This window comes from Eptatretus burgeri, chromosome 17, assembly GCF_056783735.1.
Source record: "Eptatretus burgeri isolate ZD-2024b chromosome 17, Ebu_testis_v1, whole genome shotgun sequence".
Classification (NCBI taxonomy): Eukaryota; Metazoa; Chordata; class Myxini; order Myxiniformes; family Myxinidae; genus Eptatretus; species Eptatretus burgeri.
In genome coordinates this window covers 53,311,621-53,326,393 of record NC_140977.1, presented here as the reverse complement: position 1 = coordinate 53,326,393, position 14,773 = coordinate 53,311,621, and the positions used below count along the sequence as shown (strand labels likewise).

At 46.2% G+C, this 14,773-nt stretch overlaps 1 protein-coding gene across 2 annotated transcripts in view; it reads right to left on the bottom strand.

The window, feature by feature from the left end:
* BAIAP3 (BAI1 associated protein 3) overlaps positions 1–14,773 on the bottom strand; it is a 224,559-nt gene that overhangs the window by 28,056 nt on the left and 181,730 nt on the right. For both annotated transcript variants that reach the window (XM_085863421.1, XM_085863422.1), the window contains exons 21-25: positions 13,882–14,036; positions 7,950–8,073; positions 4,021–4,155; positions 2,131–2,232; positions 1,822–2,007 (exon numbers count right to left, since the gene is read on the bottom strand). In XM_085863421.1, the coding sequence (XP_085719547.1) occupies positions 1,822–2,007; positions 2,131–2,232; positions 4,021–4,155; positions 7,950–8,073; positions 13,882–14,036 (702 nt within the window). The remainder of the gene's footprint in view (positions 1–1,821; positions 2,008–2,130; positions 2,233–4,020; positions 4,156–7,949; positions 8,074–13,881; positions 14,037–14,773) is intronic.

Genomic DNA, 14,773 nt, shown 5'->3' with positions numbered 1-14,773 from the left:
ATGGAATGCGTCTTTCATGGTGAGATCACTTGCCTCAGTCGGAGCATATACAGAGACCAGGGAAATGACACCCAGGGAGTGACGAATCCTTAGTCTCATAATACGCTTGTTGACCGGCGTTACCTCAATTATCATTGGAATCAGCGCATTGGACACAGCTACAGCAACTCCTTGGACATGGTAACCATCAGAGCAACCAATCCAATAGTGGGTGTAACCACTCACCATGATCTCGGCACTCTCTGGTTTCCGAACCCCAGAGAGTGCTGCAATACCGATGTTCAAACGCTTGAGTTCAGATGATAACGGAGACAAGTAATCAACCTCTCTTTGTGATAAGACATTCCAGGCACCCACCCGAAGGGACCGCCTTCAGTTAACCCAAGGAGACCGCCGTCTGGTGGACGACACCTCAGCACCACCCTGACACACAATACCACAATTTGACCCGGGAAGGTTATCCTGTGTTTTTTTCTCCTATCATCAAGGAGTGGGGGTCCCAAAGGCTTTGCCCCAATCCCGTCATCTGGTGAGCTGCCCTGTGGAAGGCAGCTGCACAGGAGGTACTCGCACAGAGTGGGTTTTCAATTTTCTTTGCGTTTTTCTTGTGTTTTATGGAGTGAAGGTTTTTACCGTGGCCAGAGTGTAAATCGTGCCACCAACTTCCTTAAAAAAGAGTAACCCAACTGTAAGAGGACATCCACAGACACAGTTAGGCATGAGATATGGAAGGCTGTTGGCTCACAAGGAGCTCCTCTGCCCTTTGACAGGTTTTGTTTTTAATCCTGTTGGGTGTCCATATTCATACACCCTCCTCACCAAGAAACCTGGTGGGGGAGACAGTTCAGTGATTAGTCGCTGACAACCTGACCATGAAACAGGTTAGTCCAGGTTTACATGGTATCTGTTACAAGTCACAGATCTAATCTGGCCTGACCTGATGCAACCTTCATCACACGTGATATAGCAAAGTTTATTCACGACATAAAAAAGAAGGGTCTGGTGGGGTCTGCAGGGGGTTTGACTGACTGTTGTTCCTGATCCAGGTAAGCTTCAGGACGCACGGTCCTATTTTTAAGAATGTGAGTACGTCTATAAATTATGTACTATTACGAATGTGGGTATGGTCCGTCTATAAAGGATATACTATTAAGAATGTGAGTTTGTCGATAAAGGATGCGATATGAAGAATGTATGTGGATAAAGGATGTGCTATTAACAATGCGAGTACGTCTATAAAGTATGGGTCCTACAAAAAGGGAAGTATGCATCAATCTGAAGGGTCCTACAAACCCTTGTATTGTGCAGACAGAAAGAAAAAAGGGAAGGGATGGGGGGTGTTGACATTTACAGAAGTTTGATTGAGTTAATGTTCTCAGCGAACACCATTTGTATTTGTTCCCCGCCACTCCGATGAGGTCAGAGACGGGGAACATTAAAATGAGCTCTGTCTGACTGACCAACTGACCGATCATGTCATGTACTTTTGTGTGCGCGATATTTCCAAAACCGTTGAACATTTCGCTTTCATATTGCAGATATGTATTCCTCATGATATTATCTCAACCTAATTAGATCACGGCTGTGAATTGCTGAATTATGTTGCCATGGCAACCATCTCAGTAACTTGGCTAGTGTACGTGATATTTCAAAAACCATTCAAGATTTAGCTTTCATATTATGCAGATCTATTCCTCATACCACACAAAAGGCATGGGACCTAGAGTATCAGCTCGTTGTTTTTTTTTTCTTTCAACCACATCTTGTCAATGCAGTGAAAGCTACAAATCAAGTAAAAAGCAGAAGGAACACAGAGCAAACCTTCTTGGCGAACAGGGCCACGATTACGTCAAGCTGATGTTGAATGCCCTGTTCAGCAGCGTGCACAGCCTTATCAAGCTGCTCTGGATGCTGCAGACCCACTCCTGGCTCTTCAGGTTGTTGAAGTTGACACTGCTTCAGCAAGAACTGCCGTGTGTGTTCTACATTGTTGAGAGCAGTGCAAAGCTGGTAGCACACAAATGGTCGGGAGGTATGCAATGAAAACTATGACAATAATTATAATTATCACAAATCTATATGGTACTGGCGAGATGGCAACATTCAACCCAGAGTTTAAACAGCATTAACCTGCACGGTGACATCAAAATGACCGTCGTGCCGATAATAGCCACCCTCCTGCAAGCTCGTCTTTGTGAGCTCCGTATAGCGGAGAATGCAGCCACACATGTCCTGGCAGGATCAAAGAAACACAGTGTCAACAAACCCTCAATTTATGTTCTCCGACCCAGCTTACATTTTGGACTAACAGTAAAGACCGGTTTTGGCCTGTTTGTCATTCCGATTTGAGCGTGTGGCTCATGATGCTGAGATTTCACTTTTGAATCCCACATATTGTGTTGATTTCTCCATTCGCGACTAATGTCCCTATGGATTCACGTAAACGTACAATTATATCACCAAATGTCTGTGTCTTGTGAGTGATTCATGTGCACAACTACAGGAAGCAAAACGAGAGCAGAGTCGATGGCACACCATTGCAAATCCCCCAGCTTCCCACGCAAAGCAAAGTTGAAAAATTGCAAAAAGTCCAGCAGGAATGACCCAATATCAAATTTTGAGGTAAATATTTTTTTCCCCCATTTTCACCCCTGTGACCCTAAGTCCCCATGCTCTGAAACATGAATCGGGGATCAAATCCCAAAAATCATTATATATTTCATGCATTCCCCACTGTTGATTGCATTACAAAGTTTCATTCTTCTACTTCTTCTTGCGTATGACAGCTTAGCTGCCGGGGTAGCTATCATTTCTTGGAAGCGCCACTGTGTCGCTGATGCAGTGCCCCTCGACCAGTACACACTGGTACTCATTTCGCCGACCTCAGAAGGATGACAGGCTGAGTCAACCCGCTGGTGTATTAATTCAGCGGCAAAACGGGGCTTGAACTCAGGACCATAGGATCCCAAGGCGCCACCCAAACCACTAAGTCAACACCAGGCTAAAGTTTCATTTGAAATGTTTCAAAATGTGCCCATAATTGCATGTTTTGATATTTGACGTTTTGACCCCGCCTCAGAGCCCCAGGGGCACAGCCAAAAATGATACTACTCTTGCCCCTTCTTGCCATATGGTGATCATAGCTACCAAGTTTGGTGAATTTATGCACAACTCTTTCAGAGACAGCATGACGGACAGACAGACAGACAGACACGTGGAGCCAATTACAATATCCACCCATTGTTTTCAAAAAGTGTGGCGATAATGAATCAAATTCGCACTTAAATACCCTCACAAAGCATGCAGCCACGTCTTAGTTTCCTTGCCATACACGGGATGAAAAATCAAGCAAAATTTGAACCAAGATCAAATTGGCCATTCAAGGATTGGGCAAAAGAGTAAGTATTCCAACCTAGGGTGTTTCACATCACTCAATTCTCACCCACTTCTGACACCATGTCATGATGATGGACATGACTGGATTCACATTGCCGGGACCAACTGCTGGATTTGTTAGCGCATGCGCATAACATGTACAGGCCAGATGAATACAACCAATCAGGTAAGCAGACAATTCACCAATATCATTACAACTAGGTATACATCTTATTTTGTTCAAGTTCGCCTGAAATACGATTAATAATCTGAGGTGTCCAGGCGTGTAGGTTCAGCTCGTATACAATTACAGATGTAAACTGGAAGTGAGACTTTTAACAAGTGGGATAAGAACAAAATTCTGATAACCACTCAAACTTTATCGGCATCTGCAGATGGCACATCATGAGGGAAGGAGGTAGAAATGGAGAGTGGGAAGACGTGAGGAAAAGACAGTCCATCCTCCCACATTGAAGAAGTCAAAACGAACAGAGGCAAGGAAGGACTAGACAGATGAAGGTAGTACAGGAGGAACGAGTCCAATTACAAAAAGGCACATGAAGAAGGAAACGACGATGAAGAGAGCAATCGAGGAGGGTGAACAAAAAGAGAAAAATAACTTTGTTAAAGGTTTATTTTGTTTACCTCTGCTAATTGTGAGAGTTGCTGTGAAGAATTCGGAGGTGCAAGAATGAGGCAGAATTCTCGCAGGAGTGATAAACAGTTCATCACCTCATCAATGGATGAACTGCATTTCTTTTGGGAATCGATTCGGTCCAGCTGTGGAATTGGTCAAACAAACAGTGATCAAAAGCTATCGGTTACTGCAGGGATACTTCTTCTTTCCTATGCAGCACATGGCTGCAAGTAGCATCATTTACTGGGGATGCAGCTGTACCACTGATGCAGTCATGCCCCCTGTAGGTTATAGCAGAATTTGGAATTTGTTCAGGGTGCCAAAAATAGGCCATCTACTCTTCATGAAGGAAACTGTGGGTCTTCAATGTTCACCAACTACTGCTGGCAGATGGGATGTACCGTTTAACATCCATCAGAGGGATGGCACACACATTATTGAATCACCCAACATGTAAAACACTAGGACAGGTCAGGTCAGGTCGGGTATGGGAGCATGCGCCGGAGCAGCACATTGCTGCGTCCCCTTTCCACATGTACTCCAGGGGCCTCCGTCTGGCCGTCCCCCAGGCAGATGCCTGGCCCATCCCCATTTCCTTGAAATGCTGATCACCCTGCTGCAACCACGAGGCAGGTGGTCGGCCCATTGGCCTCCTCCACTCACAAGGCTCCTTCACTGAGAGAATCTGGTGAGCAGGATCAGCATCAGGAAAACGAGCCACCTGTCTCTACAGCCGAAGCTGACACTCACGGACTATGCACAAAACAAATCTCATTTGAGTCTCTCTCAGGAACCGCTCGTTGGACACAAAGTCTGACCAGCGATAGCCAAGTATTCTCCGAAGAGACCAAATACCAAAGGAATTAAGTCTTTGTCTCAGATCCCTGGTCAGAGTCCAAGTCTCACATCCATAGATCATGACTGGAAGCAGCAAGGACCTGAAGACTTGGACTTTCATAGTCCCGCACAGGTACCGGAAGCACCAAACCCCATGATCCAGTGAATCCATGACTCCCCAGGCCCGAACCAGATGTCTGTTGACCTCTGGCTCACAGCCAGCAGAGACAATAATATCACTGCCAAAGTAAGTAAATCTCTCCGTGACTTCAACATCCTCGCCACAAACAGCATCAAACAGGACAGCAGCATCCAATATGTCATTGAAAGCCTGGATTTTAGTTTTGACCCAGGAAACCCATAATCCCAGTAGCTCTGACTCCTCATTCAGCACCTCCAGGGCCTCCAAAAGGATATCTAAAGTCTCCACAAAGATGACTGCATCATTTGTGGAATCCAGGTCAGAGATCTTGACATTCCCAAACGATGTACCGCAGCTGGATTTCTCAGACATCCTCCCGATAATCCAGTCCGTAAAAGTGCTGAAAAATGTGGGGGCCAGTACCCACCCCTGACGAACTCCAATAACAACTGGAAATAAGTCAGAGATGGTACCACCACATCTCACAGCACTGTCAGTACCATAGTATAGAGTTCAAACATCAGATTGATCAGTTTTGGTGGCACCCCACGAAAACCAAGAATCCTCCAGAGGGAATCATGATTCACTGAATCAAACACTTTGCAGAGATCAACATAGGCTGCAAGCAGCCCCTGCCGAAACTCTCGTCTGGATTCGGTGAGGTCACGAAGAGCAAGGATACGGTCAATCGTTGACCTCTTTGGTGTATAGCCTGACTGCTCTGGACGCTGGTGCTCAAGCAGATGGTGGCGAACCCTATCAATAATTATCCGAGCAAAGACATTGCCTGGCACTGAGAGCAGCGTCTCCCCTCGGTAGTTGTTGCAGTCTCGGCGATCACCCTTCCCTTTCCAGAGAGAGACAACAAGGCCCTTCTTCCAGTCAGTTGGGATGATGCCTGTGTTCCAGGTAGAGCACAGAACTTCATGCATCGACACGAGCACAGCATGTCCAACAGCCTTGAGAAGTTCAGCATGGATGCCACAGATCCCAGGAGCTTTACCCCATTTCAACCGATTCACCGAAGCCCGTGTTTCCACAAACAAAGGTGGACCACAGTTGATTGGACGATGAGAAATAGGGATAGTAACAACCCTGACATACAACTCGACAGCTGGTGGATCAGCCTGAAACAGCCGCTCAAAGTAACCGGCCCAGTGGGCCTTGACTTTGGACTCCTGTCAAGAGCCCACCACCCTCTGCTCTACTTCCAGTACACCGAGGGACGGGCTTGGAGGAACGCAATGCGCGAATTCCCCTGAAAGCAGGACGAGAATCACTTGATCACAGGTGATGCTCTTCCCCCTCACAGATTCCTCGCACATAGGCCTCCTTGTCCACCCTTATTGCATGTACAGTTTTACACCACAGTTCCCTGAACAGCTCAGCTCTGCCATTAAGCCTGGCCCTGTGACTCTGGTCAATGGTATCCAGTGTCCCTTGAGAGAAAAAATTCTTCGTCGCCCTTTGGTGAGTTCCAAGACATCGACTGGCAACATCAAGGATGGTGGTCTTGAAGACATTACACAACTCTTCAGGAGCCCCCAAAGCACCCAGACCCCCCAAATCTCCACTCAGCCTATTCGCAAACTCCTCAGCTTCCCTCTCATCCTTGAGCTTGCCAACATCCAGCCTAGGCTGGGATGGTACCATTCTCCAGGATTTAAACTGCAACTTCAAAGATGCTGCAACAAGCATGTGGACAGTATTGAGGAACTGAGCACTCTGGTAGACCCTGTTGTTCTGGATCATCCTCCAGCGACCATCAACGAGCAGATGGTCAATTTCCTTTACCACACCGCCAGCGTTGGAATACCAAGTCCAGCGATGAGTCTGTGGATGCTGAAACCATGAACCAGCCGCTCTAAGTCCACGACTTCTTGCAAAGCCAAGAAACTTAGTGCTATTCTGGTTCACAGTTCCAGACCCATGGGGACCAACACACATCTCAAAACCATCCCTATTAGTTCCAGTTGATGCATTGATATCCCCCAAGATTCGAAGAGTGTGTCGTCTGGGGCACTGATGAACCACAGACTCGAGCGTGGCATAGAATGCATCCTTCATGGTGAGATCACTCACCTCAGTCAGAGCATATACAGAGACCAGGGAAATGACACCGATGGAGTGACGAATCTTTCGTCTCATAATACGCTCGTTGACCGGATTTACCTCAATTATCATTGGAATCAGCGCATAAATTGTTGTCCTGGTGTTTCCAATCCAATAGTAGGTGGTACAGGAGGTACTCCCACTCCATAATTTCAAACCAAGTGGGAGATCCTGTACCACCTACTATTGGTCTGGAAACACCAGGACAACAATTTTTAGCTGGGTTGGGATTCAAACTCAGGCAAGACAGCTCAGAGAAGAGTGTGGCAGTGAACGCTAAGGTGGTGTATAGTTTTCAATTGCAATTTGCAGCCAGGTTTACCTCCAGTGAATTATAACTTCTTTGTTCAAGTTAAAGCCATGAAAGTAAAATGAACCAGTGAAGGTAAAATCCAAACGGGAACAAAGAACCATGACCTGTGACAATGGGGATGGAACAATCAACCCAAAGCCTTGGTGGGATGTGACGCAAGTTCTGTTTGAAACAGTCGGGTTTTTTTCCTTTTTTTGCACGCCGATGACATTTGGTTCCAGTAACCAAAATGTCCGACATGTCTGCGGCTCGACCAATGTCATTTTCAGCACTGCTTCTTCACCTTTTGCATCAATGGGATTTTGAAGGCAACGCCTTTCTTACTGTGTTCCAACCATTGCCCTGCTGTGTAATTCCTCTATCCCCTTGCTCTAACATGAGTCTCAATCTTGTAAATAAAAAAAGATTTTCCACAATATGAAATCTGAACAACTAAAAGCTTTGTTGAGAGGGTGGGGGTAAGGTGGGGGGAGGAGATTAAAAAAAAGCAATCAGAAGCCTTTTTGTCCAAGTTGAATAAAATCTCTGCTCACCTTATCAGTCTGCACCGCTTGCCAGATGCGTACTGCGGCCTTTTTGCGTGCCATTTCCAACCACTTTGTCAACAGAGGCCCAAACCATGTCGGAAAGGCACTCAAGGCTAGGTCATTTTCTGATCTGTAAGGAAAGTGAAGAAAAATCCTTTGTAATTGCACAATACAGGCAGTCACCCATTGAAAAATCAACGGGGCTGGATGCTTTGAATAAGATAATTTGAAATTTGAGAGGTAATCACAATAACAGAATTGAAAGGAATTTAATTGTGAAATTATGATACAGAGAATATAACTCATTAAACTCAGATGGTATTTTTTAAAATGAAAACCATCAATATATTAAAAAACTCCCATCTTGTATGTATGTATGTATGTATGTATGTATGTATGTATGTATGTATTGTTACGGATCCAACACAAAGATGTCCCAAAAGTCAGTTATGTCATTAAGTATGTGTGTAGTCAGATCCCCTTCATTTTGTCTAGTGGGAGAATCAAAGGCGTGCGTTGTGATTTCTTTTCGTTAGGTTATTACATCTAACAAGCCATCTCACAACCATCCCATCTGCATGACCCCTCGGCCCATCACGATCCACCACCAACCAGCTGCCTTCTCGCACCCTGACGTGCCAAGGCAATATCTCGCGGTTCTGGTTTCTCAGCTCCCACAAACGTTGTAACTCTTTCACGACGACCTTTGCAACATTGACACTGTTGCTCGACAAGTACAAACCCGCGTGGAAGAGTGGGTGGGGTTGCCCGGCAGGGGCCGAAACCCTGCCCAGGAAGGGTGAGTCCATGGGAGACTGCCCAATCAGGGTGGGGAGTGAGGTCTGTTTGAGCGAGCCCTGCCCCGTTGAGGGAGGTCCCGAAATTCCTGAGCACTCTCTGAGGCAGGGGGTTGTTACGAAGGTTGTTCTGAGGTTTTTGACAGGGTTGTGGTGGTTGAGAGTCGAGTGAGGAAGAAAGGTCTTGGAGGAAGTTCTCCACGGGTTTCTGACAAGGTTTTGGTTAGGCCTCTGGGGGTTGTTGTTGATTGTGCAGTTCTTTTGAAGCGGAGGGTTGAGCAGAAGGTCATGAAGGCGGTGAACGTGTCCCTGCTGGCCCTCTACAAGGAAAGGAAAGAGCGACCCTGATCCCCCTCCGTGGACCCCGCTATTCACCACTTGAGCTCCGCCACAAACCACAAGTCCCACACGTGCGACTGGGGACCAAACCAACGACCATTGTCAGGTGCCGAACCACGGAGCACCCCCTTCCTCCGACGGTCAGGTACCCAGCTGGACTCTGACCCCCAGCTCGTCTCTCTCCTCGGCTGCGAGGGTCCAATAAAGAACTCTGGGTTTATTTTCATTTGTGTGTATGTCTGCGTGTGGGCCCGTCTTTAAGTAGAACTGTATAAGTGTTTTTATTTGATCATTGAAAACATTTCTTGTATATTCGCGTTGTCTTTCCTGTGTCTTTCCATTTACTGTAAATAAACAATTGTAGAAATGTCCCCAGTTCGTTTCCGTCCCTTCTTGCATTGCCATTCGTCCAACATGGTTCGGATCTGAGTTTAGGCAGGGTTTTTTCCCCGGTAATCGGACGATTGTAGCCGTGACGTCCTGGGCAGGCCTGCTCGACTGCATCCGAGCCGGAAAGGTGGGTGGCAGAGTGGTAGTCGGTAGGTGTAATTTTACCGCTGCCCGTAGAATGAATCCAGTTGGGCCAGGCGTTCCGAGGGCGTGGATCTCCGGTAGCTGAGACCGCATGGTTACTTAGGTACATTGGATCTAGACAAAATAACCCTACCCCACGCGGTTGAGATATTGGCATTCCAGGGTCAGTTAAACGACCCGCCGGCTCGCGGAGTTATCTGAGCGACGGCCTACAATTCCGGGGAGTTTGGTGGGAGACGACGTAAGCTTTCCCCACCTTGTGGTCGTTCTCGACACCAACCCCTCGCCCACAACAGTATGTATGTATGTCAGTTTGTCAGTATGTATGTATGTATCCAAAATAGCCAAAACGGTACACGATAGCGCAAAATTTTTTGGGCCACCTTACCATTCTCCTGCGGTGTGCAGTATCAAGTTTCGTTCAAATCAGGCAAAGAAAAAATTATTAAAAAATCAATTCCCGATTCAGTAAAGTACTCTTCAGGATAATTTGAGCAATGCAAACAACCTCAGCGGTATAGTTCACTGGAGCTATCTCGTTTTTTTTTTCTTGTTTTTTAAAATGATTTTTTTTTAATCAACCGCTGTCACAACGGGAACCCAACGGGTTCACGGGTCGTCTAGTTATTAATAATAATAATAATAATAATAATAATAATAATAATAATTTTACTTTCTTTTAAAAAAAGAGAGTATGTGGGAAAAGTCGAGATTTTGTGTGGTGGTTGTATTTAAAACTGTGGCAGCCATGGTAAGCTGTTGGAGAGTTTGAAAAACAAAAAAAGAAAAGCTAAATGTTGGTACACAGGTCAATCAGAAAATATTTGCATTTAAACAAACCAATTATACATCGATGACACAGTCACTGCACTGCAACGGCCACCATACTGTTGTCAGTTGCTCAATGCCTGTTGTCGATCTGCCGAAACATGGAAGAAGCTCGGCTTGTAATTTTTAATTGTTTCTAAGATTAATTTCCTGAAGCAAAAAGTGCGAGCGAGGAGCCAGTGCCATCCAAAATGAGGGCAAAAACCTATAATTTCCACCAGGAATGGGAAAGTTGAATTTCTTTTTACGAATATCAAAGACAAGAGCATCTGTCTCATTTGTCACCAGAGTGTAGCCTTGAGTCAGAGGAGCTTGATGGCATTCGGAACGGCATCACAAGACAATGCATGAAACAGCACGATTCGGAGAAAGAAAGTTGGGGAGTTAAAGGGAATTTTGAAAGCTCAAGTCACTCTTTTCAATGAACCTGTGGCTAAAGGCAAGGCTGGCACAGAGGTGTCTTTTCGCATCAGCCATCTGTTGGCAAAACATAAGAAACCTAAAACGGCACTCGGTAGAGCGCATACCTCCGCCAGGCTGAACAGTTTACGTTTGCATCCCACTGATAGGCCGGATCGAGATCTAGACCTCCAAGATATAACCGCCTTGTTATTGTCACTGACCCAACTCATCTACCAATATTCATTCAAATTCTTCCGCATCTTTTTGAGATATCATGCTATCTATAGTTTTTGGCCCGATCTCTCACTGATGAAGAATCACTTTCAAAATTAAAAAAATTCTCGCACCGGAATCCAGATCTACACCAAAAGCTAATCGATTCGTCTTTGTCATACACCCAACCTGTCCACCAAGTTTTGTCCGAAGCAGTCCATAACTTTTTGAGATGTCGTGTTATATTGTTGCGGGGCTGGGTATCGGCTGCGAGTACGACCGCTAGATGGAGCAGCAGAGTCGGCTCGACCGATCACCCGGAATTTAGATCGTACCTTTTTGGAAAACTCCGGAAAAGTACGGGTCCCTTTCGGACCGTGAAGCGTCAATATTTCTGCCACGTGGTACAGGGTTTTTCGCCAATTTTCAAAATACCTAGATGTCCACATGGCGATTTACCGAGTCTCCACACCCTCGACGGCACCCGTACGGAAGGAGCCGCTAGCGTACTCGAACCGTGTGCAACCCGAGCGGTTTGTCACCGAGATCCGTAGGTCCAAATTTCCCGTTACAGCGGCAACAGCCTGGCTAATTTTCTAACACGTTAAACCAATAGAAGAAAGACAAAAACGAACCGATACACTTAACACATGGGTATATTTATTTACAATTATAATTGGGGAACGAGGGAAGCACGCAAGAGCAGAGTTAAACAGATTCAAAGAAATGCACGTATGTACAGCACGGCACTTATACAATTTCCGACTTAACTGACTGGCGCCACAGACACACTTAGGCACACACCCAAAATAATCGGACCAAAATGGTCTTTATTGAGACCTGTCTCGAACCTGTCCGCCTCGTGCGGTCTTCAAGGACCAGGTCCTCGGGGCAGAACTGGACCCCCAGCACGATCCAGACGCCCTCATGATCGGGCTCCAGGCGAACGGAAGTCGGCAGGGCGAAGGCTGGCAGGAGAAGACCCTCCGTTGCACCGTCCACTCCGTGTGCAGACGCTTTCGCACTCTCCCACCTGGTGCACAGATGCTCACTTCCTTGCCAGAACCCTCAGAACCTGTGCGCACACTTCTTGCCAGAACCAGAACTCCTCCTGCGCACGCAGACCACGCCTATAATTATACCCCCCCTCTTCAGATGGGGGGGGGCCTCCTCGCGACCCTCCCTCTCTCACTGGCTGGTTTTGGCACGCAAATCGCTCTTCGTCTCTCTCACTGGCCAAAACGGGCGGCAAGCTCCTTGATTGGCCCGGGGGCATGGTGACGTCACATGGAGCCCTTTCCTCCTGTCGCGGGATCTGATTGGCCGGGGCCGAACACGCTATCTGGCTAAGGCGGAGCCAGCCTGAGATGCTGAGCTTCCCGGTTGGACAAGGAGGCCCACCCCTGTCCTTCTGGGTGGAGTCTCGATCTGAGGTGAAGGAAATCTCCGCCTCCGCACATGATCGAACACACGCAGACAATGGCGTCGAGCAGAGCGAGGGGAAGATGACGCTGGCGTTGATGGTGGTGTAAAAATAAACGAAAAGAAAACCTGACTATTAAAATAACTCCACAGCGCAGGAACATTTAATTACCCATTAGACTGGGGTCGGGACCCTAACTGGCAACATGTACTTACCGATATAACTGATCTATAGGACCTGTATGTTGTGTGCTCATGACTTCCAGATTCGTAACAATGCATCGTTTTTAGCCCGATCACTCAATGGTGAAGAATCACCTAAAAATTTTAGGATCTGGATCCCAATCTTTACCAAAATTAAATCAATTCTTCCTTATCACACACCCAACCTGTCCACCCAGTTTTGTCCAAATCCATCAACAACTTTTTGAGATATCCTATTTACAGACAGACAGACAAGGGTGAAGACATAACCTCCATCCACCTTTGGTGGCGGAGGTAACCATTCATCGATGGTGAAGTTATCAAGGAAGCAATGACGATTGCTGCCGACACCTTGTTCAAAGACTTTAAAAACAAAGTTGTAATTATGAAAACCATTAAAAGCATGCTGCATGGCGCTTCAATAGTAGCCAGAAGGGTCGAATCATTGTCCAAGGACGTGTCTCAGCATATACACCAAGACATCAGACCATGAATGTTTCTCACTGCAGTTTGATGACTCGGTAGAAATTACGGATACAGCCCAGCTGATTGTTTTCATTTGCATGGCATTCAAAGACTCAATAACAAAGGAGGACTTTCTCACTATTTTGCCACTCAAGGAGAGGACAAGAGGCAAGGATATCTACAACAGTCGCTCAAACCACCCGCAAGCCCCTTAGAACCTGATTTCTTTCATGTCATGAACAAGCTTTGGTATATCACAGGTGATGAAGGTTGTCGTCAAGTTTCATAGAAATTGGGTGTGTAGTTTCAGAGGAAAAAGCAAATACCTATTTTGGGAGGAGGGAGGGTCAAACCTGGACCCACTGAGCCCTGGTAGACCCCATTAGACCCTGATTTTTTTAATGCTGTGAACAAACTTGAGTTGCAACATACCAAGTATAATTTTAGCTATGTTTGGTCACAATCCCGTCAGCAGTTTGGAGAAAAGTTTGCAAGTGTTTCCAGATCGACGGACGGATGATGCGCCATCCCATAAGTTACCCAGAACTACGTTCCAGGTGAGCTAAATATTGGGAGCACTAATTGAAGAAACAAACCTTACAACAACAATGAGCCTTCGCCTTTGCTTTAAGGAGAGGCCTAAATAATTAACGTCCTGATCAGGCAGATCATTTGTTCGGCACGACTACAACTGGAGTAGAAGAGCTGATTAGCCCGAAAGCTTCTGTACTCACTTGCTTGTGAGGCTTGTATGATATGCATGCAGTTCGTCTAAGCAAGCATGTAGGCCGAGGAGGGCATCGCTAGTTTTACTGTTCATAGCAGGGGCAAGTGTCCCTTCCAGGCCTGCACTCATTGATCTCATTGTGCCTCCAACATCTTCAGAAACCTGTGAAGGCAGCCCAATAAAAACCATACTGCCTGAAGCGAGTGTGTGTCACTGAGTGGTGAAGTATAAAATTGGAGGAAAAAAAGAAGAATGAGGCAAAGTAGTTTGACCCACAACTCGGATTTGGCCGAGGCATACCGTCTCAAATGGTCACTCCTGCAATTTATCCCCATCATTATCACATTCTAGAAAACAGTGTTGGTTCTGCCAAAGCAGTTCCTAGACCGAGAACCACATGTGGTGGTTTGCCATTCCTCTCCTAATGTTGGTAAGGATTTGAACCTGCAATCACCAGATTAGAACACAGAAGTTCAGCCAATTAAGCCATCCCAAGGACTTCTTGTAAATGAAAATACTGTACATAAAATGTGGGCTTGACAATGAAGCACCCTTTCTGGCACTGCAGCAAGGACCTGCATTAGTTGTATCCAATTCAGCTGAAAATCGAATCAAGAGCTGTAGTGCTCTCAAATAGGTGCACTCTGGTGAAGCAACTGCTCCTCGTCGTTGCCCTCCTCCCTCCATTTGAAGGTTTACCATATGCACTATCACATGTACAGGGGCAGGCAAAGGTATTCACTCCCTACTAATAATGCCACATTTAGATGAATTACAAATTGTGTCGAAACAAATTTTCCAAATGAACGTTTTGTATTTGTAACTGAAGAGATCAAACTGAACCCTGTTGTAGTTGAAGGAGGTTACATGCCAGGAATGCCTGCAAAACACATGTACAA